The sequence below is a fragment of the Orcinus orca genome, chromosome 1 (assembly GCF_937001465.1).
Source record: "Orcinus orca chromosome 1, mOrcOrc1.1, whole genome shotgun sequence".
NCBI classification, from domain to species: domain Eukaryota; kingdom Metazoa; phylum Chordata; class Mammalia; order Artiodactyla; family Delphinidae; genus Orcinus; species Orcinus orca.
Window position 1 is genome coordinate 193,796,916 of NC_064559.1, and position 26,994 is coordinate 193,823,909.

At 46.5% G+C, this 26,994-nt stretch overlaps 1 protein-coding gene across 15 annotated transcripts in view; it reads right to left on the minus strand.

Moving 5' to 3' along the window:
• NIPAL3 (NIPA like domain containing 3) overlaps nucleotides 1-26,994 on the minus strand; it is a 73,290-nt gene that overhangs the window by 9,438 nt on the left and 36,858 nt on the right. For 11 of the 15 annotated variants that reach the window (XM_033422569.2, XM_033422566.2, XM_033422563.2 and 8 more), the window contains 8 exons: nucleotides 19,646-19,714; nucleotides 17,890-18,061; nucleotides 15,260-15,319; nucleotides 11,171-11,316; nucleotides 7,427-7,523; nucleotides 4,738-4,873; nucleotides 2,750-2,838; nucleotides 657-720 (listed from right to left, as the gene is read on the minus strand). In XM_033422569.2, coding sequence (XP_033278460.1) covers nucleotides 657-720; nucleotides 2,750-2,838; nucleotides 4,738-4,873; nucleotides 7,427-7,523; nucleotides 11,171-11,316; nucleotides 15,260-15,319; nucleotides 17,890-18,061; nucleotides 19,646-19,714 — 833 coding nt within the window. The other 4 variants (XM_033422570.2, XM_033422571.2, XM_033422574.2 and 1 more) reach the window with 4 other exon arrangements.

A 26,994-nucleotide genomic window follows, 5' to 3' on the forward strand; every position in this document is an offset into this window, starting at 1 on the left:
CAGTACCAATAGACTGACCTCAATTTTTCAAAATGGCAGTATGGTACTTAATTATACGAAGATGTGTAATGTATTTAACCTGTATTTTACTGATGGGCATTTAGGTTGTTTCCAATTATTTGCTTATACAATTAATTTAAAAAATAACAAACACCCTCATACATGTGGCGTTACATCCATCATTTACTTTTCCAAGATAAATGATTAGAAATGGAAGGCTGCGTCAAGAAGCTCATTTAAAAATCTCACTGTTATCGCCAAACTGTCCTCCCACGTTAAAGAACTTCTCACACTGTGGCAGAGAGCTGGGCTCCTCATCCTCTTGCCAACATGGGACATTACCCCTCCTGTTAGGTTTTGCAAAATGATGGCATCTCGTTCAGCTTCAGTATCCATGTCTTTGATCTGAGGTGAGGTTGAGAGTCTTTCCTGCATCAAATTGTGATGTGTTCAAAATGACAAGGAGATTAAAGCCCAAAAGAGAAGAAAGGAAAAGTAAAGCCCTATGGGGAATGAAACGCTCACCTCTGGGGACAAAGCTCCCACTGCCAGCTGCTCCTCTGGCTCTAAGGGACTGCCTGAGAGGCTGGAGCAGGGGTAGGGAGAGAGGGGCACCCTGCCTGGAATTCGGGGCCAGGGAGCAGGATGGGACTCACCCCAGTGCAAACATGCAGACGTGCAGCACGTCCTCCCCGAGGAAGTCCAGGTAGAAGATGGCGCCTGAGCAGCAAAGAATGGAAAATGCGGGTGAGCTGTTTTCAAATCACCTACCTGCCAGTCTGTTTAGGATCTGGCGAAGCTCCCTTCCCTACAGAATACCAAAGGGGTCCAAAATACTACGACTGCACGTAGTAAGAGATTAGCAGAATGGAATAAAAGCCATTTGGGGGGAATAGACTGTCTTCTCTTTCTCCCCCACCTAGGTCCCTCTTACCTCCATCTTTTTTTTCTTAACTTTTTATTTTGAGATAATATTAGATGCACAGAAATAGTACGGAATTCCCACGTACCCTGTGCCCAGCTTCCCCCAGTGAAACGACACTATGAGCTAAACTAGAGACTTACCAGTTTTTATACACTCCTCTCCCTCATCTTTCTTTCTTTTTCTTTTTTGTTAAGTTTTTATAGGAGTATAGTTGATTTACAATGTTGTGTTAGTTTCAGGTGTACAGCAAAGTGAATCAGTTATACATATACATGTATCAACTCTTTTTTAGATTCTTTTCCCATATAGGCCATTACAGAGTGTTGAGTAGAGTTGCCTGTGCTATACAGTAGGTCCTTATTAGTTACCTATTTTATATATAGTAGTGTGTATATGCCAATCCCAATCTCCCAATTTATTCCTCCCCTCCCCTTTACCCCCTTGTAACCATAAGTTTGCTTTCTAAATATGTAACTCTATTTCTATTTTGTAGATAAGTTCATTTGTACCTTTTATTTAGATTCCACATATAAGTGATATCATATGATATTTGTCTTTCACTGACTTAACTTCACTCAGTATGACAATCTCTAAGTCCATTCACGTTGCTGCAAATGGCATTATTTCATTCTTTTTTATGGCTGAGTAATATTCCACTGTATATATGTACCACATTTTCCCCCCATCTTTCTTAAGATGGAAAACCAAGGCTTCATGGTTAAGTCACCGGAGCTTTCTAACCTCATGAGACTGGCAGATGTCACACCCTGCAGTGTGGCAGTGCCACAGGCCTGCCGCCCTCACCCTGCAGCCAGCGTCTGTCTGGACCCACTTCACACCCCACCACCCCAACCCTGCCCGGAGCTCCTGATTCCCTGCCTGACTGCGGACTCAACCACGGTGTTTCTATCCCTTTCAATCTTGCCTGGACCGAAGCTGTTGACCATGACTTAAATCTCTGCACGAGGTTAGCTTTCTGGCTGCTCTGGGTCAAGCCCCGCTCAATCCCTGGTCCCGCTCATGGCACAGGCCCTGGCAGGCTGTGTGCCCTCTTGTTCTAACCTCTGTGAACACCAGTTTGGGCACCACTCGTCCAAACTGCAGTGCGAAATATATGGCTTTCCGGCTGGGCCTTCCTCAAAGGGAGGCACACTGGTTGTTACTGGTCTTTTTACTCTGAAAATCTTAGTCACCATTGCCATTTAAAACAAACAAACAAAAAAACCCGACACATACACACACACACACACACACACACACACAAATATGCTTGCAGCCTCTGAAGCCATCTCAGAAAGAAAAGGAAAAAACATATAGGGGTGGAGTAGAAGAAAAGGGGAATGTAATAGAGATGATGATCACTTACTGAGCACGTGTTATGTGCATACTCATGATCTCTAAAAATTATACAGAAGAAATGTGTGGTCACTTGGCCAGTGGAGGCTGTGGAGTTAGCAGATGATGGTAAACACTGTTAAAGAAACCTAACACAAGCAGTACAAAGTAGGGGACATTTGGACTATACATATTTCAATTCTAGGAGGAAAGTATTATTACTCCCATGTTATGAATGTGGAACTGAGGCTCAGAGAGGTGAAGTGATTTTCCCAGAGCTACACAGCTCCGTGTCTGTGCTGGGGTGCAAACCTAGGCCTCTCTGGCTCTAAATCCTGCGCTTTCCCCACAAAACCATCTACAACTGGGACAGGCAGAACAAGTCAGCAGAATTGGCCTTCTGACAGAGGCAGCGCCCCTTCCCTCCACACTGGGGTAATGTCCCTGCTGTCAAGGTAGAAGACAGAAATCTAGCGACCGCACCCTTACCTGCTGTGATAGCCACGGTAGTGGATAGAATGTAGCCCACGCTGGCAATCAGAGAGGAGTCATACATCTGTGAGGCCTGACCTAAAAACCTTCAACACAAAAGCACTCTGGTCAGTGGGCTGTGGGGATGTTGGAAGGCCGAGGTGACAGCCGATGACCGCAGGCTTGGTCTGAAAATACGAAGATGAGGCATGAAGGAATATTCCTTGGGATTATAAGCATGCCAGCCTTGTGTGTCTCCTGGGCTGGGGTTCACGCTCTGCTTCTGTTCTTCCTCTGGACACACAGCCTGAGGCCCATCCCTCTCCCCGTCCAACACCTCTGACCACATAGTTCTTATCACCGCAATGCCCTTCTCACCTCTGTGTCCCCTGCATCCCCTACCCACTAAAAAGCCATTCCTGGGCCCTTAACACTCCAAGAAACTCCTGTAGCGCTTATCACATCCTGCCTCCTGTTGTAATTATTCTTTTAAACAAATTTTCTTCTTAATTCAACTCTCACTGCAATAAATATAGGAAAACGAGAGAGTAAATTAGAGTCACTCCTAACCTCTCCACTGCGGATAAACACTCCATCATTTAGGAATGTATCCTTTGTCTATTCTCTGCATAGCATTTTGGTTATTGTCGCAAAGTTCCTTACACCATAACACACTTCCCACCCAACTGTAATTGTCTGTTTACCCGGCTGGACCAGGGCTGTGAGCACCTTGAGTTCAGTGACTATCGCTCATGTCTCTGTGCGTGGAAGGCCCAGCACGGGCCCGGTACACAGCAGGCCTTGATGAATGTGTGATGTGTGCGTGAGAAGCTTCCCGAGGAGGGTGGGGCACCTGATCATCTTTGTCAGCCCTGGAGGGCACAGCACAGAGCCCTGGAGGGCACAGCACAGAGCCTTGCACTGGACAGGGGCTCAGGGGTGATGACCAGAACCATTGTAGGAGGACTAAGCATAGTCATACTCAGCATAATAATAAAACAAAAATCATAAAAGAAGCTACTATTTACTGGACGTTATCCTGGATCCTACTAAAGCCTGCTGCGGTCCTGTTAGGTAGGGGCTGTTGCTATTGCCATTGCAGACGGGGAATCTGTGTCTTGGAGAAGCTGAGGAGCAGGCCTAGAGCAGAGGGGTGAGGGGCGCGGGACGGGGAGGGAGACAGACGCCGGGGTTCCAGTCTCAGCTCCGCCAGTTCCTGGCCTCTCGCAGCAGTTCCTTACATGCAAAATGAGGATATCATTGTCGTGGGGACCAAATGAATTCAAGTTCCTGTGAAGGCAGTGAGAGCACAGCTTACACTGGGCACCCAGGTGGCAGCGGTCACCGCTGTGTTCCCCGGAGGCACCGCTGGTGGATGGTGAGCCCCGGCGGCTGGAGTCCAGGGCCTGACCTGTCCGGGGTGAACCGGCCCCATGCACCACACTGAAACCTGCACTGTCCACCCTCCGTCCCCACGCAGGTTTGCCACATGCTCGCCCAGGCCCCCTGCTGGGCACCGGATCTCTGACGTGAGCAAGGCCCAGGCCTACCCTCAGAACTGCTGCTTCTGAGGCAGAAACCATCACCTTGCTCTTCTACTTGGAAAGATTTCTTGAGGACAAGCAAGTTGGAGACAACTTTGTCTTCCACCGGGCAGACAGACAGGTGCCTCACGGGGACGGTACAGCTTCTTCTGAGGCCCCGGAAGTGGGCACCTACCTCGGTCCAGATGGGAATCGAGGCTGCCTCTGATTGTGTGCTTCTCACATTTTGAGGCAGAGGGAAAAATACATCCACTCCAGGCTTTTCAAGCAGCACGGCACCCCTCCATGTGATAACTCAGCAAATTAGTGACCCCTCTCTCTCCACAGTGGATGCCAAACCCTGGCGACAGAACATTTGCATGTTCTACCTGCCCTACAGCTTCAAAACCAATTGTCATCAGGCCCAGAAGCTGGAAGAGACCTTTGTGGGGAAGCCCAGCAGGAAAAGAATCTGCAACTCACGCGGCTTGATAGATAGCAGTCGCCACCATGCACACGAGCATCACGTAGAAGATGGGGTAGTCGAGCTGCAGGTTCCCCTGTATGGACAAGACGAGCATCCCGGCCACAGCCTTCACCGTCACCACGGTCATTGAGCCTGCAGAAGGTTAACAAGGATGTGTGGCAGCCTCAGAGACATGGGTGGGGGGGACAGTTTATAAACTCAAAGGACAAAGTGACCAAAACGCAGGGAACACGGGCAGAGCCCAGCCAGTGATTTACACGGTGAGAAGATCCTATTGGCATTGGTTCTTTTGTACCCTCCCGTGAAAGCAGAGAGGAAAGCAAAACTCCAAAGGGTATTTCCAAATGCCCTTCTAAACTCTACCAAGAAAGGGTAGTGAGTTCACTCTGAACTCCAGAGTGGCAGCACTGTGTCTGGAACACAATGCAAGGTCAAAACAATCGAATGTATAAATGAACTTCTTTTGAGTATCATTCTCACGGCAATCACAAGAAAAATGTGGTGTGTACAGAGCTCAGGAGTTTTTTGTGTTGTTTTTTTGGTCTATTAAAATGCTTACTCACTGGTATTTTTAAAAACATTTCTTTAGACCAGAGGTCTCCACATGTTTTGGAATGCATACCCCTATGCATATGTATATACTTTTCAAATATATATACATTTATTTAAAAATTATAGTCATGTAACACTGTGCTTATATGGTATATACATCATAAAACATGTGTAGGAAATATACTTAAAAGGTGGAGATAAAAATAAATACCAGTTCTAATATTTTTTCTTCCCATACACCCACCTCACTATGGAGACCACTGCTTTACCCAGTGCTGCAGAAATGACTTGTAACTCTAAACTGCTGGATTTCCCTGCCAGAGCAGGGATTACAAGGAACTCCCAAGTACGGTACAAATGAAGTTCCTTGTTCTGGCTGAAATGCTTTGCTTTCCTATTTTTCTCAGCATCTGCTCATTTTGCCTTCTCCTGCCAACAGCCCAGCAGACACAGTGGCTTCTGGGCTCCTCAGCTACTTAGACTACAGTTTTCAAACATCGGCAGGCAGTTAGGTCAAGCACTTTCTCCAGGCTGTCCTTGTTGGTGAGGAGGGGGCAGAAAGGAATTGGCCAACGTGCCTCAGAACCTTCTGACCTTCCAACTCACCAGGAGAGAACGTTCTGGGACCGTGATCTTCAATCCACTTTGCAAACAAAATCATCAAGGAACGGACCACTGAGTCATGCTGCAACAGGAATGAACCTCTACAACATCATGCTCAGTGAAAGAGGCCAGGGACAAACAGCCACATGGTGTACGATTCCGTTTATGTAATACGTCCAGAAAGGCAAATCCATAGAGATAGAAAGTAGATTAGTGATTGGCCAGGGCCTGGGAGGATGGAAAAATGGGGAGTGACTGCTAGCGGGCACAGGGTTTCTTTTTGGGGTGACAAAAATGTTCTGAAATTCGATTATGATGATGGTTGTATCCTCTATGAATATATTAAAAATCACTGAATTGTAGGGGCTTTCCTGGTGGCGCAGTGGTTGAGAGTCCGCCTGCCGATGCGGGAGACACCGGTTCGAGCCCCGGTCCGGGAAGATCCCACATGCCGCGGAGCGGCTGGGCCCGTGAGCCATGGCCGCTGAGCCTGCGCGTCCGGAGCCTGTGCTCCGCAGCGGGAGAGGCCACAACAGTGAGAGGCCCGTGTACCGCAAAAAAAAAAAAAAAATCACTGAATTGTATACTTTAAACAGGTGAGCTTTACGGTATGTAAACTATATCTCAGTAAAGCTGTTAAAAACAAAAAAATGGAGCCCTGTCCTATGATGACATATCTGTGTGTTTTATGGCCTGTCGCTGGAATGGGGACTTGCTGTCGGAAGGACAGAAGGAAACAACACACACTGGGGACCGGCGCTCATCTCATTTAATCGCCTCTCCCCCCGAGATCTGGGTGTTCTCTTAGGCCCATTTTTAGAGGACAGCATGGCTGACACAGGGACAGTCACTAGGAGGTAGCGGCAGGGCCGCACCCACCTCTCCCTCTCCAGGAAGAAGGGGTGCTTCTCACAGCTCTACTTAGTAAATCTAACTCTGTGTGGGGTTAGAACCTTGCCCCAATCTGATTTAGGAGCCATTTCCCCCATTGCACCCATGCCTTTAAAAGGAAAAAAAAAAAAAGATAGCAAAATCAAAATCAATTCTTGCCTTTGAATCCAGAATTAAGTCTTAACCTCTGATAGGTCTTACACGGACCCTTAGGGGCTCACTTGTTGGAACCTGTTCCACCCCTGACTTCTCTGAAATAACCTCTTAACCCCCCACCCCTACCCTTACTCTGCTTTCTTCTTCATCATTGTAATTGTCACTGCCCAAACTTATACTATCTATGTGTTTGTCAACTCGTTTACTGTCATTTCCTCCCTCTCGAATGGGTGGCACCCTGAGGGGACGGGTGTCTGTCTGGCTCAAGAATACCGAATGCCGTCAGCAGCACGATGGAACTGACAAGGCCTGCATCCGGTTAGCAGGGACCCAGCTCCTGCAGCCGCCCATGAAGAGGGACCAGCCTGAGGCGGCCTCCAGCAGCTCCTGGGTCCAGATGCCACAGCTCAGTAAACAAAACCCACATTTTCTTTTGGTGCTACTTAGTGGTGGCAAAACTCAATCCCCAGGACCCTCACTTACCAAGTAACGCCACCAAGAGGAGTATCACAACAATGTTGTTGGCGTTCCTCTCCTTGTAGAAGTACAGCAGCAAGCAGAAGAGAATGATCTCCACGAGCTACAGAGAGCAGCAAGGGGGGGGAGGTCAGCGGGGGCCACAGGCAAGACCAGGAGACCCTGGAGGGCTGGGCTGGAGTTTATGCTGCTGATTGCATCAGTCACAGGCCCTCAGAGTTGAAAGGGAATTGAAACAGCCAGTATTTCCCACACCGCTGATACATACCCTGCAGGAAAGCAGGGAACGCTGAATCTCTCTACTCCCAATACTGAGGAGCAGTTCACCTCGCGGTGAGGCTCTGAGGGCGCTGTGCTGGCCTCAGGTCCACCCTGCCTTGGATGGTCAAGATTCATCAGGCTGAGCTGGTGTCCCATTTCACTGCTCCACGGTAACCCCCACTAAAACTGGGAGTTGGTTAAAGAGGGAGCTGCTTGTTTGGTGAGGAGAAGAGCTCTTTGGTTAAGTATATAAGTATATATACCACTTGCCTGCTAACCGAGCCTCCACTGCGTGCAGCTTGGTAGAGTCGGAAAAAAGAGGACTTCTGGAGTCAGGGAGGCCCAGTTATGAGCTTGGATCTCCTTCTAAACTAGTTGTGTGACCTTAGCCAGGTCACTTAAGTTCTCTAAACCTCAGTTACCTCCTTTGTGAAACAGGGATAAGTGTTCTTAACTTAGAGGACCACAATCACAGCTTATACTTGGTGAACTCATAAATCTGCCAGGCTCTATTCTAAGCATTTTATCTTTACTCAACTCACTAAATCAGCATAATAATTCTATGAAGAATCTCAAGCTAGCAAAAGGCAGAGCTGGGATTTGAACCCGGATAGCCTGGCTCCAGGGCCCATGCGCTTTCCCACTAGGCTACACTGCCTGCAGATGGGGGCGCAGTGCCTGGTGTTCAGAAGGTGCTCCATCAGTAGAATCTTACTAGACAACAGCAAGTTTGAAAACCGAAGTTTGAGAAGTTCCCTGCCTTCGCAGCAACAGCTCGTCCCTTCTATTCCTTAAAGGTCCAGACATTTGGCAATACTTCCCCAAGGAGTGAAGCCAGCCCCAGCCCCCGGCAAAACTAAAGCAACGGCTCAGCTCTGTTTGCCTATCCCAACCTCCTACCGAAGTTCATTTATCACAAAAACCAATGCAGAAACATTAATGGGCATTTTAAAAAGAAAAAAATTGTTAAATTCCTCAGAATTAGAGATCATAAAACACAGCTGCGTTCATTTTCCTGTTTCTTCCCGTCTTTGTCACAGTGAATATATATTTTATCTACTTGTCATCACAGTCAAAGCACAGTTTTGTGCTGGGCCGTTGTTCGTTACCGTAAACAATTTTCATGTTTTATGAAGTTGTCATCATTATCTTTAATTGTTGCAAAATACGCCATCAAGCAGATGTAGTTACTCATCAACATTCCCAAATGATGTGCATACATTTGGGCAGGGGGGTGGGAGTGGCCGATCTCCCCACCATTCTTCATGATGCTTAAACGCACGCTGGGAGAGCACTTGGCGTTCTATCGTGAGATGGCTGTATATGTGTTGGTGCCTCCTGATGGACCATGGGTTCTGTCAGCCTGTCTCGTTTAGCTTTTATACCCACAGTGTCTGGCACATAGCAGACACTCAATAAATATTTATTGAATTTGATTTGGCCAAATCTTTCCAGCTGGCAGCACTGCCTCACAGTGACGACGGAGGAAGCCAAACTGAATTGGTCACTGAGCATCCGTCACGTGCTGGGTGGACCTGACAGCCACCCCGGGTCCAGTGACCCCTCCAGTTAACGTACAGAGAAGGAGGCAGAGCATGCGGCTAAGTGCCTTGGTTACGGCTACACAGTATGCAATGGACTCGAGCCCAGGACTCTCTGAAAGAGAAGCCTGTGTTCTAGGGTTAAGCTTTTCCTGAAGAGGTGGGTCTCTGGCTCTGCCCGGCAGACACTTCTCCATGCCTACAGGTCAACGCTGGGGCTGGCTGGCACTAGGGAGATGACACAGCCCCAACCTTGGGGGAATCTATCATCTGCCTCACGGGCAATCTGAGGAAAAAGGACGTTCGGGGCCTCTACAGCAGGCCCAGGCTGCTTGAGTCAAGCAAAACAGTGAACACCTTCGTTAGCAGGCTGTGGTGACACGTGAGGCCAGCCAGGCAGGCAGGCTTCAGGTCCAGCTCGGCTCTCACGGGACTCTGAGCAAGTTTGCTAACCCTGAGATCCAGTTTTCTCATCCATAAAATGGGGAGAAAAACACCTATGTTATAGGACTATCGAGGGAGTCTGAGATGTGATGAAACAAATCTTCACACATTGAGGTCTAGGGAAGTCATTCTGGCTTCTACATGATTTAACTCAGATTTTATGCTAACAGGGACTTCCCTGGTGGTGCAGTGGATGAGACTCCGAGCTCCCAATGCAGGGGACCCGGGTTCGACCCCTGGTCAGGGAACTAGATCCCACACGCATGCCTCAACTTAGAGTTTGCATGCCACAACTAATGAGCCCGCCTGCCACAACTAAGACCTGGTGCAACCAAGTAAATAAATAAATATGGAAAAAAAAAGATTAAAATGGAGAAATTAAAAAAAAAATTTTATGTTAACTAAAACGGCCTATTTGTGGCCTTTCAAACATACATTGTACACCTGCTTTAATTATTAAAGAAAAGGGTACACTGACCAGAAGTAAAGAATGTTCACATTAAAAATAAATATTAAATGCCTCCCTTCATGGGATGCCAATGCTAGTACCCCTGCGATGATAAGATTCCCTTCCCAGGTACCAAGGACAAACCGACTTGCTGTGTACATGCTGATCTGTTTTTTGTTGTTGTTGTTTTATACCTTTAAGGAATGTATCCCTGACTTGTTTAAAGTTCTTTGACCTGAGGAGATATAAATCTGTGCTGAAAACCATGCTTCTCCAGAGCAGTTCCTCAGAGTTATCTGAAAGGCTGTCTCCCAGGCTATAGTCCTCAGTTTGGCTCAAATAAAACTCCTCTGTTTACTGGTTATTTTTGTTGATAGATAATACATTAAAAAGTGTTTAACATGGTGCAGGGGGAGCAGGAATAAGCTTTACCAAATACCTTAGATGTTTTCCTTGATTAGTCTATTTGTAATCAATTTAGATTACAATTAGTCAGTTGTAATCTATTTGTAACCTTGATTAGTTCTGGTTGGGGGTTTAGGAGATAAAGTCTGCAGTGTCTCCCGTGTTTCTATCAGCTTCTATCAGCTGTGTGATAGCGGGCAAAAAAATATATATAACATTCTTTAACTGTTAGAAATTTTAACTTTTTTTCTTACCATAACAGTTTTAAATGCTCACTGTAGAAATTTTGGGTAATATGTAAAGACGAAGGTGAAATAAAGACACAATCATAATTCCATCTCTCAGAGACAACTACTGATGGAGTTTCTGTTTTTCTATCCAATCTTTTACAGGTAACGTACAGACCTACAAATACCTCTAAAAAAATCAAGTTATCACACTATACATGCAGTTTTAGACATTACTCAGGACACAAGTGAAAAAAAGCACTTCCCCAGGAACTACGTGCTCTCTGCGAGCGTGGTGTTCGGCGCTGTGAAATACATCATGATTCCCGTGAACCCCGTCTTGCTGGGAATTTGGGTTTCTGGTTTCTAGGACTCCATCCCCACCCCCATCCTCTCAGGTGGAAGGACCGGAGGCTTCTCTCACCATGTACAGGAGAAAAGGCCAGCTCACAAGATGTCTGATGATGTTCTCGCCTGTCATCTTCTCATGACTGTTGGGTGCGAATGTCACCAGCAAGTAGGTGCCCACGATGGCCAGACCGCAGCCAACAAAGGATAAGATGTAGCGCCCTGCAGGGAGAGGGAGGCCATCACAGGGCTTACTGCAAGCACCCGCCCCAGGCCAGCATGTGTCTTTAGGGTAACATATGGGGACCTGCTATTGCTTGAATTTGGGGTTTTTCTTTACTTGAAAAAAAACAGAGTATCTTCATGAATGTCATTTTTTTTCCTACTTTTTTGGCCATGCCTCAAGGCATGCAGGAACTTGGTTCTCCCACCAGCAATCAAACCCGTGCCCCCTGCAGAGGAAGTGTGGTGTCTTAACCACTGGGCCGCCAGGGAAGTCCCCTGAATGTCATTTTTTAAAGATACATTTAGTGTTAAAAAATTTTTTTAATAAGATAGCATGCATACAAAAAAGTGCTCGATGAATTCTTACAAAGTGAACTCACCCACGTAACCAGCACCCAGGTCGAGAAAGGGAACATTTGTAGGACCCCCAAATCCCCACTCATGTCCCCTTCCAATCACTAGCCCCCACCCCCAGGGCAACACTTTGACTCCTACCAGCACTGACCATTTGCCTGGGTTTGTACTTTATATCAATGGATTCGTACAGTACATTTTCTTGTGTCTGGGTTCATGCAAGACTATGTTTGTGAGATTCATCTGTATCCTGGTATGTGGTGGTAGTTTCTTCATTCTCACTGCTGTACGGTGGTCCATGTGTGAATAGGATACAATTTATCATTTCTACTGTTGATAGGCATCTAAGTAGTCTCCAGTCTCGGGTTATAACAAATCACATTGCTACATTCTTGTGCATGTCATTTGGAAAACATATGCATGTAGTTCTATTGGGTACAAAACTAGGAGTGGAATTCATGGTCATGGGAGATGTAGATGTCCAGTTTAGTAGGTACTGTCGAATGGTTTTCCAAAGTGGCTGTACCAATTTACACTCCCACCAGTAGCGTATGAGCAAAACTGTGTATTTTTTCTTCATCTTAGCCGTTCTAGTATTGCACTCTGGTTTTAATATGCATTTTACAAGGAACATTCTAAAGCTAGATGGGCTAGATAAAAACAAAAAACCAAAAAAACCTCAAAAGTAAACCTTCAGAGCCTACGGTATGCCTTTGAAAAACTGTCTCAGTCTCTCCCAACTGGCTATTTAACCTACACCCAAGGGAACTATCTAAATACTACCAACACTCGACTCCACAGACCTGTCAGATATTGTTGGTGGCCCAGGAGGCATGCTCCTGGGTGAAGGACCAGAGTCTCCTGACTCTTCCCCAGGGTCCTGTCACACTCCAATTGAACCCTGTGGGGTTGGTGAAAAGCCTCTGGTTGAAGTTGAGTGAGCCCAGCCCCATGCAAGCTGAAAAGGACCGTGAGTTCTGAGCTGCACATATTGTGACCACAGGCTTCTGGATTTTCTGTGATAGAATTAACTCTACCTGTTTCATTTCCCTATCTCGAGGAAATGTGATATCATATTAAATGTCCTTTATTTTCATTCTAGGCCTCAAAAGGTGTTCAAAAACCAGTTGTTCAATTGCTCAGTGAATGAATGAACCATGCTTAAACTCAACATGGTAAGTTCTGTGCAAGTCTATTGTCTTAAGTTCTCCGTAAGCAGGGACAGGTCTTACTCATCAATATGCCTGCGTTGTCCAGCAAAGGTCTAGCACTGGGTGAATGTTTGCTGAACTTACTAGAACTCTAAGCAGGGCAGCCAGGTACAGTTGTGCAGGTTGCTCACTGCACAAGGGCAGTGAAGAGGGCTAAAATCTAGCCCATGCTCTGCTCACCAAGGCATTTGCCCACAGAACTATAGATGCCCAGAGGGGCATCTTTTTCTAATTCACATAGGGTATGCCTCTCATTCCAGGACCACCTAGCATGACCCTGGAAGGAACATAAACCTCTACACTGATCTCAGAACCAGCCCAGCCCCGCCCCTCCCCCAGCAGAATTACTACAAATCATTCTGAGTCTTTTGGTCTTTGTGGCATCATTTGTTTGCTGAGCAGTAGTTCTGCTTTTTTCAGTGTAAGATTCTTTTCTTTTTCCACCTCCTGGTCCAATCTTGCTGTTACTCTACACCAATGATTCAGAACAGTGATTCCCAAATGTGGCTGTGTGTCTGCAGCATCTTGGGAGCTTCTTCTCCCTGACATTTTGTGTTTAAAAACTTTCAGACACAAGGACTTCCCTGGTGGTGCAGTGGTTAAGAATCCGCCTGCCAATGCAGGGGACACGGGTTTGAGCCCTGGTCCGGGAAGATCCCACACGCTGTGGAGCAACTAAGCCCGTGCACCACAACTACTAAGCCTGAGCTCTACAGCCTGCGAGCTACAATTACTGAGCCCACGTGCCGCAACTACTGAAGGCTGTGTGCCTAGAGCCCGTGCTCCACAATAAGAGAAGCCACTGCAATAAGAAGCCCGCTCGCCGCAACTAAAGAAAGCCCACGCACAGCAACGAAGACCCAACACAGCCAAAAACAAATAAATAAAAATAAATTTATATAAAAAAATTTTTAATAGTAAGCACCCATAGTCCCACCACCTAGATTCTAAATTGACATTTTATTATACTTGCTTTATCCCATATCGCGATCCATTTTCTACATCCCTCCACTCATTCATCAAGCCAGGTTATTTTTGGATACATTTCAAAGCAAGTTGCAGACTAATATACTTCACCCTGGGGAACTTTATGAGAATGCAAATGCCCAGGCCCCAGCCCAGATTTAAAGTCTCTGGGGATAGAGCCTGGACCCACCATCATGTCACTCCTTAACTCCTTAGCATGGCTCGTAAGCCCCTGCATCATCCAGTTCCTCCATGCCTCCTTGCTCTCATGTCCTGCTTCCTCCTTTACTCATCACCCTCCAGCTACACAGGCCTTACTGATACCGGACATGCCAAGCCTATTCCTGCCTCAGGGCCTTTGCACCTGCTGCTCCTTCTACATGGAACACTGCCCACAGACCTTGGCGTTGGTAGTCTCCTTAGTATCAGTTAGGTCTGGGTCCCACCTCTTCAGAGAGTCTAACCCTGACCAGTCTAGGAAAAGCATCCCCACATCCCCAGTGCCCCAACAAAAAGCATTCTATTTTCTCTGAAGCACTCGCTAAGATCTAGAATTATTTTATTTGGTTAGTTATATAGTTAACTTGTTTACTGTATGTTCTCCCCTCCAACACACATATACATTAGACGGTAACCTCCATGAGAGTAGGATCCTCATCTGTCCTACTGCTATATCTCCAGCACCTACAACAGAGGGTGGCACTCAGTAGGTAACTTCTTCCCCACTCCTTGGGTTTCTATGTGGAGGAAGCTCCAATGGACCGACACTTCTGCCTCTCGCACCATTGGTCTGCATTTCTCGACCGAAATGGAGTTAATCTATCGAAAGAATTTAAACACTCAGGCTTTGATCTTTTTTTCTCCCTTCTCTGTCCCAGGATATGTACGGCAGTAATTCTGGATAAGTGTTCCATTCTGTAAACCCAAATATTTCCTTGGGAGACTGGCCCAAGGTCTAGCTGTGGGCTGGAGCGCACTGCGGGGAGAGCGTAAGCAAGTTCACGTGGCTGCATGTTCTAATCTAGCTTTTATTAGTAATAAAGCATAACTTCTGATCTCCTGTGTTTGACTTCCTTATTTAGTTCTCACTGTTTTAAAACTCAGTTAGGGAAAGAGGGTGTCTTTTCCTGGGCCTCCTAAAATCCCAGCAATAGATGTTCAATAAATATTGATTGAATGGAATAAATGAAAGCCCATTTTAAAAAGTTGCACAGATGGTTCTGATGCGTAGCCAAGTTTGGGAACCACTGATTAAAAGACCCAGCTCTCAGGAGCCCGATGAGGGTGGGATACAGAACCACACAGGGGAGAAGGAGACAAATGATCTCTACATTGGGGTGAGCTGGTTTCACAATGAAAAAAAAACACAAGCATAAAATTAAGAACAGAGCTCCAATCCACGAACTTACTCAGAAAGTCTTTAGGTTTCCATTTTTCTTTGATGAATATGATTCCTATGATGGCGCTGGCTATAAAAAAAAAAAGCACAGGGAGAAGAGCATTGAGGCTGCCATCAGTCAAATGGAGTCCCTTCACCAGTGCCCTCTGGGTTGGCTCATTTGCGCTGGAGCTTGCCTAAGCTCTCACTCATGCTCCCAAGAGCTGTCTCTTGTTATTAGAAACAGAGGCTCCTCTCTGAGCCTCCCTGAGGATTTCCTACAAGGAACACCGGGGGCTGAATACTTGCTGTGTGACAGGCAACTTACACAAGTTATTTCTGGCGTGTTTGCTCTTTGAGGTGGGCACTGTTATGATTCCATGTGGAAAATGGGGACACTGAAGCTGAGAGAGGGAAAGGACCCGCTCAAGACCATGCAGCTGGCGAGGAAAGGCTGGGCTCAAACCTAGGACTGTTGGAGGCCAGGGCTCTTGCTCCTTCAGAAGGCAATGCCTACCTCTGACATTTCCCCCCTGGTTCTTTTCTTTTCACTCCCTGACTCTTCCACGTTTGCAGATGTACTCAAACTTTCTTGTGACTGTCCTAAAGGATGGGGCTGGCATTCACCGTGAGAAGACCAGGGTTACTATCTCAGGTCTGCCTCCTCTGGCTGGGTAACCTGGGTAGGTCACTTCACCTGAGAGTCAGTCTCCTAGTCTCTGAAATCGTGTGCTGGATCCAGCCTTCACCAGCTTGCTGAGGGTTAATAGTCAGGAAACCATTGGTAGCTTGGAATCAGAGACAGTGTGGGTATTTACACCCTTTACATCAGAAACATTAAAAATCAGGTCTTCTTTTTCTTCCACTTTTCTGTCCCTTCCCTTCTTCCCTCCCTCCCTCCACCTCCTCTTTCTTTTCTTTTTCGTCTTCTCTCATTCTCTCGAGTTGGTTTATCAGCATATCACTGAAAATACCTACTTCTCAGAGTCATAGGGGTAATTAAATGAGATAATATATGCAAATCACTTAGTACATGCTCAATAACTGAGTAATTATTATTATTATTATTAAAGTACCTGGAACAGTAACTAATAAGTAATAGGTACCCAATAAATGGTGATTATTATTTTAATATTTATTTTTAATATTATTTTTCACTTGGTGACTTAAGAAACTCTAAGAGCCCCTTAATTTCTAGGGGATGATATGTGAAGTCCCATCATTATAATTCGGCCCATTTTTAAGAATTTGGTTATTTGATCCTTATTAAAATTCAAAGACTAAGATTTAAAGTACTTAGTCATTCAGTCACATATTCCTCATTGTCAATAAAGGTTCTGAGAGCCCTTTGGATAGATGAGCAATGGGCAGAGGACAAACCTAAATACCTGTTGGGGCTGGGCAACAACACAGATGTAGAAAGCGGGCCAGATGTAAGACAGTAGAGAGAAGCTGAGACTACGGCAGACAACTTGCCTCAACTAAAGGCACTCAAATGACATTTTGAAACGATACTGGGTGGGAAAGAACACAGCATGCCTGAGGACCTCAGTCATCTTGTAGGCTGCCTGCTTACCAACCCTGGTCGAGAAAAAGAGGGGCTTTCAATAAATAGGATCAGGGAAAGCAAATAGATTTCCGCTCGTCTGCCAGCTCCTAGTAATTGGTAATGACTGCCTGAAGCTCTGAGAATTCTGAGGGCCCATCCAGGCTCACTATGATTGATTAGTGATATCTGCCTTGGGTACTGCAGGGGCACATAAATGCCATGCATATGCCATCCCTGTATTGAAGAGGCCCTCTTAATTCCAGGAGGATTAAGACTCAGAATAGGATTTTCTCCTTTAAGAGCAGAGAAGAGCTTCTCGGCACTGTAATGCTTACCAGCAGGATGGAAGGAAACATTTCAAAGCAAGTTCACTGTCCCTGCTCCTATGTACAAAAAACTATTGTTCACTGATCTACTAACATCTTTTACTTAAGAAGAAAAGAATTTTTTTCTAATTCTATTTTATTTGTGACTTCATGGATATTAAAACTCCTTTGTCTTCCAGTTGGTTCAAACGTTCTGAAACACTGGTTCAGTGATTACAGAAACCATAGAAAAATGGCAGATGAGAAAGTTAGTGATGTTTTAAAAATGGTATCAGTTGATGTAAAAAGATCAGAGAATAAGCTGAATGTGCATTTCTTAGAGGTGCGAAATACCTGAACTCTGAAAGCTTAGTTTATCTTGACAGTGTTAGGATGAATGTGTCAAGGTTTATCTTCCTTCTGAAGTAGAAATAAAAAGCAATTCTGATAAACTTTCCGAATCTTAAACAGATTCTGGAGGCAGAACGCCAGTTTGCATCCCAGCCCTGTTTCTCACTAGCTGTGTGATTTGGGGAAAGTAATTTCACCACTCTGTGCCTCGGTTTCCTCATCTGTAAAATGGGGATAATAACAGTATCTCCCTCAAAAGGCTGCCAGGAGGATTAGAAGAATCACTATCTGTAAAGTGCTTAGAGCAAGTCCTGCTGAGTATGAAGCGCTTTGTAAGTGTTAGGCATTACTAGGAAAGCAAAAGCTGGTTTGGTGAGTCTCTTTGATACTGGCGGTGACCTGCTCACAGAGGTAGGCAAGTCCCAAGGGAGGGGCGGGGTGGGAGCTGGGTCTTACCTATCACGGAGACGGCGCTGAGAGGCACAATCAGCGAGAGCGGGGCGAAGGCGTAGGAGGCAAACACGCCCAGCTCGCCCAGCAGCATCAGGAACAGGCCCAGCCACCATGTCTTGGTCTTGAAATAGGCCCGAGGGTCCTTGGAGCCCGCGAGGCGGATGTGACAGTACTTCTAGAAATCCGAGAAAGAATGCGATTTGTCCAGATCTCCAGGAAAAAGATGCTAAGATGCACGAATCCGAAATCCACTCCCCACTTTTAAAAATAGTTTGGGGAGACCTGTCAAGTGTTTTTGGAGTTCTGACTCAGAGAAGAGTAAAGCAGTAGTGATCTAAATCTTAGGTTGCTATTCTGAGACAGTAGTTCTCAAATTGGCTGGGAAGCCTTAAATTCCCTGGGAAGCTTTGAAAAAATACATGTGCCTGGGCCTCACCCTCAGCGGGGAGATGTGGGTGAGGCCTGGAAATGTGCATTTCTGATGCACATCACAGGCAACGAGCAGTCTGGGGTGGGAGCCACGATCTAAGGACCCCCACTTTAGCCTGGCCCTTGGGTTGACTTTTCCCTCTAATAGCAATGCCCAGGAGTCCCCGTGTTCAGTGTGCCCACTTGGATACACTCCTTTCTGTAGAGATGCTGGCTGCTCTGCTGCGCAGTCCTGTGGGTGCTAGTGGGCCCTGCTCTCCCTCGGGTGGATACTTGGCCCAAGCATGGACAATATTCCTGGTTCTGGACATGTGAACTTGGGACACAGACCCTGAGGCAGTGAGTAAGGAAAGCCAGAAAGGCATGTTGACTTAGAGGGTCAAGGCTGCCATGTGGGGAGGATCTTGATGAGGGCTGCTGGTCTGCAGAGAGAAGAGAGGGAACCACATAAGGAGCGAAGAGACCATGCAGCCTCGGAAACACACAGAAACACACACGTGTGTGTATGTGGAAGCAGAGTGTTCATGTGCCTGCTCCAGAGGGGCAGAGCGGCTTGCCGAAGCCGGAAGCTGTGCAGCGCTGGAGGAAAGCGTTGGCCAGTGTGCTGTGGGATTTGTCCTGCTGGCAGGTGTCAAGTCTTGGACTGGGTTTCCCAGAAGCAGTCCCTGAAACAAGGGTTGGGGAGCAGGGAGTTGATTTGGGAGGTGATTCCAGGAAGCATAAGTCAGGGAGTGGGAAAGTGAGACAGGGAAGGGAGGAGGACCAGTGAAGGGTGCTTTCACGGTGAGTTAGTGCTTTGGGCAACTGGGGCTCAGTCATTCTGAGAAACCCTGTGACCTCCCCTCAGAACCATCCTACCCAAGGACGGTGGCCTGGAGCATTTATCCACTGACTCCCATCCCCCACTGGTTGAAGGCTGCCCCGGGGCATTAACAACCGCCACCAGCACCCAACACACACAGCTGGCTTCCCAGCTGCACCTGCAGCCAGTGGGGCCAGTTCCCATGGTGTCGTCAACTGGCTCTAAACCACAGCTGCCTGTGAGCTCAACTAGGCCGAGGAGTTATGGGGCAGGGCGTACACAGCAGCTGCTCCAAGGCACCCCCCCAGAGACTTTCAAGTAATGGAGAGCACTGTCTTCATAGTTGAGGGGTGATGGGGGATGAAGCAGGGGCAAAGAATCAAGAGAGATTCTGGAACAACCTAAAAGGTATTGTCCCAGCCCTGGGATGGAATAGGCAATGTCCCCCAGAGAGGAGGCAGCCGGGCCTGCACCAGATACCCATCGGCTGTATCTCTGCCCCAGGCAGTGCTGGTGACTGAAACGTACCTGGAGGTTAAGTGCAATGCTGACCACAAGGTGTCCGAAAATCGCCAAGAGGGCACCGATCAAGTTTTCCTGTAAGGAAAGTTCACAGGAGCAGACATGAGCTGGGTCTAAGCCAAAGGGCCCCAGGACACATTTGAATCCAACTGTTTGTGGTCCCAAAACAAAACCAACAACATCCCTCACAAAGCCACACCCCCCAGACACTCTACTGGAATTTTTCTACCCGAGTTTACTCTGGCTGCCTTGCTGGTTTACAGAACACGGCCTGCAATGGGACACTACCAGAAAGCACCATCCTTTGTCCTCCAGTCACAAGGACTTGATAAGGCCTAAATCTGCTCTTCCAGTTCCCTTAATGTATTGACTTGGTATGGTCTTGCGCAGAAAAGCAATGTTCAGAGATCAGAATTTACAAGAAAAACACAGGCAGGGATACTATTTGCCATCTAATCAATGGAGTCTTCCTATTCCCAGAGGGGTCTCAATGAGGCTCCTTTAAGTGGCAAAGTTGCTTAGGGCACTTCTAATGATTTAATTTATAAAAATTTAATTTACGTCACCTTAAGAATGAGGTTCAGATTCCTTAGCACGGCATTTTTTTTAAAACTTTATACAATGATTACCAAACATATATTCACTGTAGAATAATTAGGAAATATAAATGAAAAGAACAAAAACGCAAAAAAGATAAAAAGCCACCTGTCACTCTAAAACCCCCAGAGATAGTTACTGCAAACATTTTGATTTTTGTAAAAATTTTTTTCTGTCCATGAATTTTGATGTCAATAGCAGTGTTAATTTATTTTTATAAAAATAATATTATAATTTGTTTTATAACCTGTTCCTTTACCTAAGATATTATAAATACATTCTCTTGATAGGCATATCTAATTCACCATTTTTAATAAATGTCAAAATAACTTACCATTTGGATGTGCATTTCTATCATTGCTTCTGTATTATTGGATACTTAGGCTATTTCCTTTTTTAAAAACAATGCTGTGATCGAACATCCTGGTTCATGCATTTTTGTGCATTTATGAAGATTAATCCCTTGGGATAAATTCTTAGAAGTGGGACTGCTGGGTCAAAGCGTACATGGCCCAGCATTTAAACCACACTGTGTTATGTGCTCAACACACCCTCCAGCATTATCCTGCTAAACACCAAAGGAATGCATCATTTTAACCAAATAGGAATCCTCTCTTCCCAGCATGGGCTTTCCCAACTCCTCCTTTGCTCAAGAGTCTCCTCCTGGGCTTCCCTGGTGGCGCAGTGGTTGAGAGTCTGCCTGCCGATGCAGGGAACACGGGTTCGTGCCCCGGTCCGGGAAGATCCCACATGCCACGGAGCTGCTGGGCCCGTGAGCCATGGCTGCTGAGCCTGCGCGTCCAGAGCCTGTGCTCCGCAACGGGAGAGGCCCCAACAGTGAGAGGCCCGCGTACTGCAAAAAAAAAAAAAAAAAGAGTCTCCTACCACTGATGCCCTCCCTTGTGAAATCTGCATGTTCTTCAAGGCCTGGGCCAGGCCCAAGTGAACCAGCAGTGAACATCAAGACAAACTCAGTCCAGTAAAAATTAATTTTAAAAAAAAAAAAAAAAGACAAACTCAGTCCTTCAATCCCTCTGGAAGGACAGATAATCAGCAAGCAGTAAGGGGGATAAAGTCAACCCTCTATCCCGCCTCCTGCCCCCCTCTTCCCTTCCCTCTCCCAGAGTGCTGAGGGCCCATAGAGCTGAGGGGGCCTTCCCAGAGAAGGGGCAGTCACTGTGGGATAGGGCGGGAGGAGGGCAGAGGAGGCCTGCTGACGGAAACCACCGTGGCTGTCCCCGACTTCTCCCCTTCAAGGTACAGTGCTGCAGCATAAAGGGAAGATGCTGAGCTGGGTGCCTGGAGACCTGGGTTCTGGTCCCAGCTCTGCCACCACGTCGCTACATGGCCTCAGACAAGTCCCTTTCCCCTCACCAGGCTTGTGTGTCCTCTCTGGATGACCTAAGTGCTGGCCCAGACGACTGCTAAGGGCCCCTCCGGCCCTGACCCAAGCTTCTGGTCACAGCCAGACTGCTCAGAGAAACCAAGTGATGATCATGCCAGACAAGAAACCGACCAATTCATTTCACATAAAATAGCTCATTAACTGGAGGTTATTGGGGGCATCTCCTGGGACCCAAAGGAGCTGGCTTCCACTGCTTCCCAATACGGCTCTCAGCCTGAGCTGCACTGGCTCAGTCCTTCTCCATCTCCACTGTTTCATGCTTTTTGGTTTCTTTTCAGTTAAACAGAAGCCATGTCCTTCCTGCAGGATCACAGAATCTCAGAGCTAAAAGGGTCACTGGAGGCCAATCAGGCCAGGGTTCCTAGATATGTCAATGGGGTTCCAAGGCAAAAGGCATCATGTGGTTAGATAAGTTTGCGAAACGCTGTATCCTCCATCCAGTGCACTGGTCCAGTAGAGGCTCTCAGAGGCAGTTTCTCCTTATCTAGCTCAGGTTTCCCAAACCCATTTGGCTCTAGAGCTCTTAGCTTAGAGTCCATCCACTGGCATCTGTAGTACCTCTGCGATTCTCACCAGCCTGACATTTTAATCACTTTCCTTTCCTTCTGCACCCCGATTGTGCTGTGGAGGACTCCCTGCCTCCCCCCGGCCTCCTCATTGGATACTCCTGTTGGGACTGTCATTCAAAGGGCTCCAGTCTCCTCTCCTAGACAAGGATGGGCCTGTGACCCACGCTTGATCCAAGCCAGGCAGGTCAGAAGCTCTCTTTCTGGGGTCCAAATCCTGGACTGAGAAACACAAAGGCAGAAAAAGGCTGGTTCACTCCTGCCCGAGGTGAGGTTTAGCCAAGTCAGACCCCTGGAGCCTTCCTGGTTCCTGACCTTCTGAAGCTGGCTTCTCCAGCTCTTCCTTCTTTTCCGGAAGCAGCCCCACAATCTTTTTTGCTTACGAGCTAGTTTCTGTTACTTGCAACCAAAGAGCCTAATAGAGTTAAGGCTTCACAGAACAGAGTTTGGGAATATGTTTATTATTATTAGTCCAACTCCTAGTAAGTATGTGTCCCCCCCTCACTTTTATATATGGACAAAAAAGGCTATGTGCATTTACTTTGCTTTTTAAAAAAAATTATATGTGTTATTAAAATAACAGATTCCCTGATCTGGTTTTTTGGAAACAAAACCTTAACAAGGAACTAAGTTATTCTTATAAGTCTAACAAACTGCACTTATGAATATAAGGAAACTGAAATTCTCTTAAATACTTCAGCTGTTCACATACAATAAAATTCTCTGACAACTTTCATTTTAAAAGACTTCTGCTTCCAGTAAGATGGAGTAGACATTCTTTTTCCTATGCTTCCTGCTGCACACAACTAAAAACCCTGGACATTATATATAAAACAAACATAAGAAGACTGAAAGGTGGACAGAAGAAGGCGGACAGGCTAAGGAGCTTGAGATCTGAGGAACCGCATGGTAGGGAGTTCCTTGAGTTTTCTTTTTGCCTCATGTATCCAGACTTGGAGCTGAAGAAACTGGCAACTTGGAAATAGCAACAGGTGTGACCCAAAAAAGCCCCAAGAAAAGCCTGCACTCTGGTCGGAGAACAAGGAAAGGAGCAGCCAGGCCAGGCAGAAGGCTTTTAGACAATAACTGATGTGCTCCAAACACTGCCGGAAAAAAAAAAAAAAAAGGCTCCACCCTGCCCCTGCCAGCATAAGCCAAGTAGGGAGCTTAGATTTCCACCCTTTGGAGGCTGTAACAAAGCAACCCAACTCCCCTGCTGGGACTATCAGAGAAAGCCAAGTGGGCAGCTGAGGCCACTGATGAGGCGGTACCCCCCTCCCCCCAGCGTCAGTAGAGACCACAGGGAGACTAGACCTCTGCCCCACCTGGCAGTCACAAAGCACCCCTTCTCCTCCCCACTGTGGTGGTATCAGAGGAGGCCTGGTGGAGAGGCAAGATTCTTCCCACTAGACTTTCATAATTATATTGTCCTGAACTTGGGGTTATCATTTGTAGTAAACTGCAGTGACAGCTGCTAACAATTCCTCCCATCCCTGTATGCATGTGCTATGACTCCCCGCAAGAGGTGGGGTCTTTTCCCCATCACTTGAACCTGGGTTGGCCTGTGACTTGCTTTGGTGAACAGAATGAGAGAGAAGTGAAGTTCTGGGATTTCTGAGCTCAGGCCTTACAGGTTCTGCTTTTGTTCGGAGGGGAACCCAGCCACATGGAAAAAAGCCCAGCCTGTCCCCCAAAAGAGAGAGAGGTCATGTGGAGGGCCAAACAGATATATGAGTGGGCCCAGTCAACACCAAGAGAAGAGAGAGGCACAGCCACCTCAGCCCACTCCAGCTGATTTAACCCATCCCAGCTGAGGTTCCAGACATGAGTGAGGACCTCTTGGATTCTCCAGCTCCAGCCCCAGCCAAGCAAAGATGCAAAGGCCACCACTGCTGAGCTCTGCTCGAATTCTTTCTTTTTAAAAAAATTTTACTGTGGCATAAACACTTAACATAAGATATACCCCCTTAATAAATTTTTAGTGTGCAATACAGTATTCTTAACTGCTGGACAATGTTGTACAGCAGATCTTAGAACTTATTCATCGGACATAACTGTGACTTTACGCCCAATGATTAGCAACTCCTTACTGCCACCCTCCCTGCCAGCCCCTGGCAACTGCCATCCTACTCTCTGATTCTATGAGTTTGACTATTTAAGATACCCCATGTAAGTGGAACCATGCAGTATCCGTCCTTCCGTGACTGGATTACTGCCTTAGTCAATTTGGGATGCTACAGGGATGCTAACAAATACGATAGACTGGTGGCTCAACAGACTTTCATTTCTCGCAGTTCTGGAGGCTGAGAAGTCTAAGATTAAGGCGCTGGCTGATTCTTTTCCTGGTGAGAGACTCTTCCTGGTCTGCAGATGGACACCTTCGTGCTGTGTCCTTACATGGTACAGAAAGAGAGCTCTGTCTCTCTCTTATAATGGCACTAATCCCATGTATGAGGTCCACCGTCACAACCTAATTACCTCTCAAAGTCTGCATCTCCAAATACCATCACATTGGGGATTATGACTTCAATACATGAATTTGGGGTTGGGGGGGAGGTGAGGCACATTCAGTCTAGCACTTATTTCACTTAGCGTAATGTCCTCAAGGTTCACCCATGTGGTGGCATGTTCCAGGATTTCCTTCTTTTTTAAGGCTGGGTAATACTCCATTGTAGGCTGGGTAATACTCCATTGTAGTATATACCACATTTTCTTTCTTCATTTATCAATGGACATCTAGGTTGTTTCCACACCTTGACCACTGTCGATCGTGCTGCAATTAACAACAGAGTACCACTATCTCTTCGAGATCTTGATTTCAATTCTTTTAGATCCTGTCCAGACTCCTGACTCATAGAATTGTGAGCAGTAAAATGGTTGTTGTTTTTAGCTACTTAGGTTTTCAGGTGGTTTGTTACCCAGCAATAGCTAACTGACGTGCTTTCTCAGTGGACCAACGTTGCTTAATGATCCAGCAATTTTTGGCTGGGACTCAAGATGTGACTCTATTCCAGACATTTACTAGTGGGCGGCTTTGATCGTCCATCTGATCTGAGTACGGATCACTCTGCTGCTTGGTCATTTCCCCCCTTTTTTGCTCAGTTAAGGTATTTTAATGTCTTCCCATCTTAATGCCTGGTTCTAAATGCTCTTTAAGGCCATTCTATGAACTCAGAATATCTTTCTTTAATGTGTCACTACCTTTTTCATTGAGACAAATTCAAAAATCATAAAAGTCAGCATTTTGACCTTTTTAAAGTGTACCATTCAGTGTTTTTTTTTAGTATCTTCACAATGTTATAAGTGATGCCATTGAAAATGGTGGAATAGAGAAGAACTCCAGGGATCCATCCCTCCAGTAAAACAATGAATGAACTGGCAAACACTGTCTGAATCAACTTTTCTAGAACTCTGGAGTCTAATTAAAAACTTATAATAAGAAGGGGAAGCCTTGGTGAAGAAAGAAGCAGTTGCCTTATGGTCAGAAAGCAATGTGGCATTTTAAATTGCTTGCCAACCATCCCTTACACTCCAGACCTATGGCAGTCATGAGGGCAGAGGGAGCAATAAGGACCTTATTTTTAAAAAATAATTGTGGTTGTGGGGCTTCCCTGGTGGCGCAGTGGTTGAGAGTCCGCCTGCTGATGCAGGGGACACGGGTTCGTACCCCGGTCCGGGAGGATCCCACATGCCGTGGAGCGGCTTGGCCCGTGAGCCATGGCCGCTGAGCCTGCGTGTCCGGAGCCTGTGCTCCGCAACGGGAGAGGCCACAACAGTGAGAGGCCCACGTACCGCAAAAAAAAAAAAAAAAAGAATAGGTACCTGTATATGTATAACTGATTCACTTTGCTGTACACTTGAAACTAACAAAACATTGTTAATCAACTATACTCCAATATAAAATTAAAATTAAAAAAAAAATTGAGGTTGTGGATTCCAACCTGTCTGGCAGCTCCCTGAAGGAACAGCACAAGGGCTTGCCTTTATTTTGCCTGGCTTGGAGCAGTACCAGGGCTGGGGGGCGGGGGCAGCTTCCGGGATGCTTTTGCTGAAAGAATTTAAAGTCACAAGTGTTGGCTGCAGCATCCTGAGGCGAGGGACAGCACTGGGATGCACAGTACACAGAAGGAAAAGCCTGAGCAGGAAGAGCTGGGAAAGAAGATACGGGGGTGCGGGGTGGAGAGAGAGAGGGCTTTTAAAAGCTCCGGTGTATCCTGGGGAATCAAGACTATTCATATACCCAGGGCTGGATGCGTGCTCCAAAAACACTTGAGAAGATGCTAAGCCTTCACCTCAGGTGGCCTTCAGGCTGGGCAGAGCAGCAAGTAAAAGTGAAGGCAGAGCTGTAAATAGACTGGTAAACGATGGAGTAGTGCCCCAGCACAGAGCCAGTCTGCAAAGACTGGGAGAGGTTTTTTTCTTTTTTCTTTTTTCCTCTTTTTGGCTCTAGGTATTTAACAAAACTATCAAAACAAAACTGACCACCGAGCTAACAGACACAGACTTGGATAGGCCACACACAACAGAAAACACAGACTTTACAAAAAGAGCTGAGAAAAATCACTAAACAAGCAAACAATAAGAAACCACAACAAGCAGCAACAACAGACAGGAGGCCGGGTGTGGATCTGATTTCCGGAGCTGCCACATAACCTTGAAAACGTCCAGATTTCATCAAGTTGTGCCGTACCGATATCTAAATGCAGAACACTTCTGTCATTCCTCAAAGGAGCCCCAAACCCACTAGCATTCATGCCCTGCTTCCCCTCCCCTCACTTCCTGGCAAC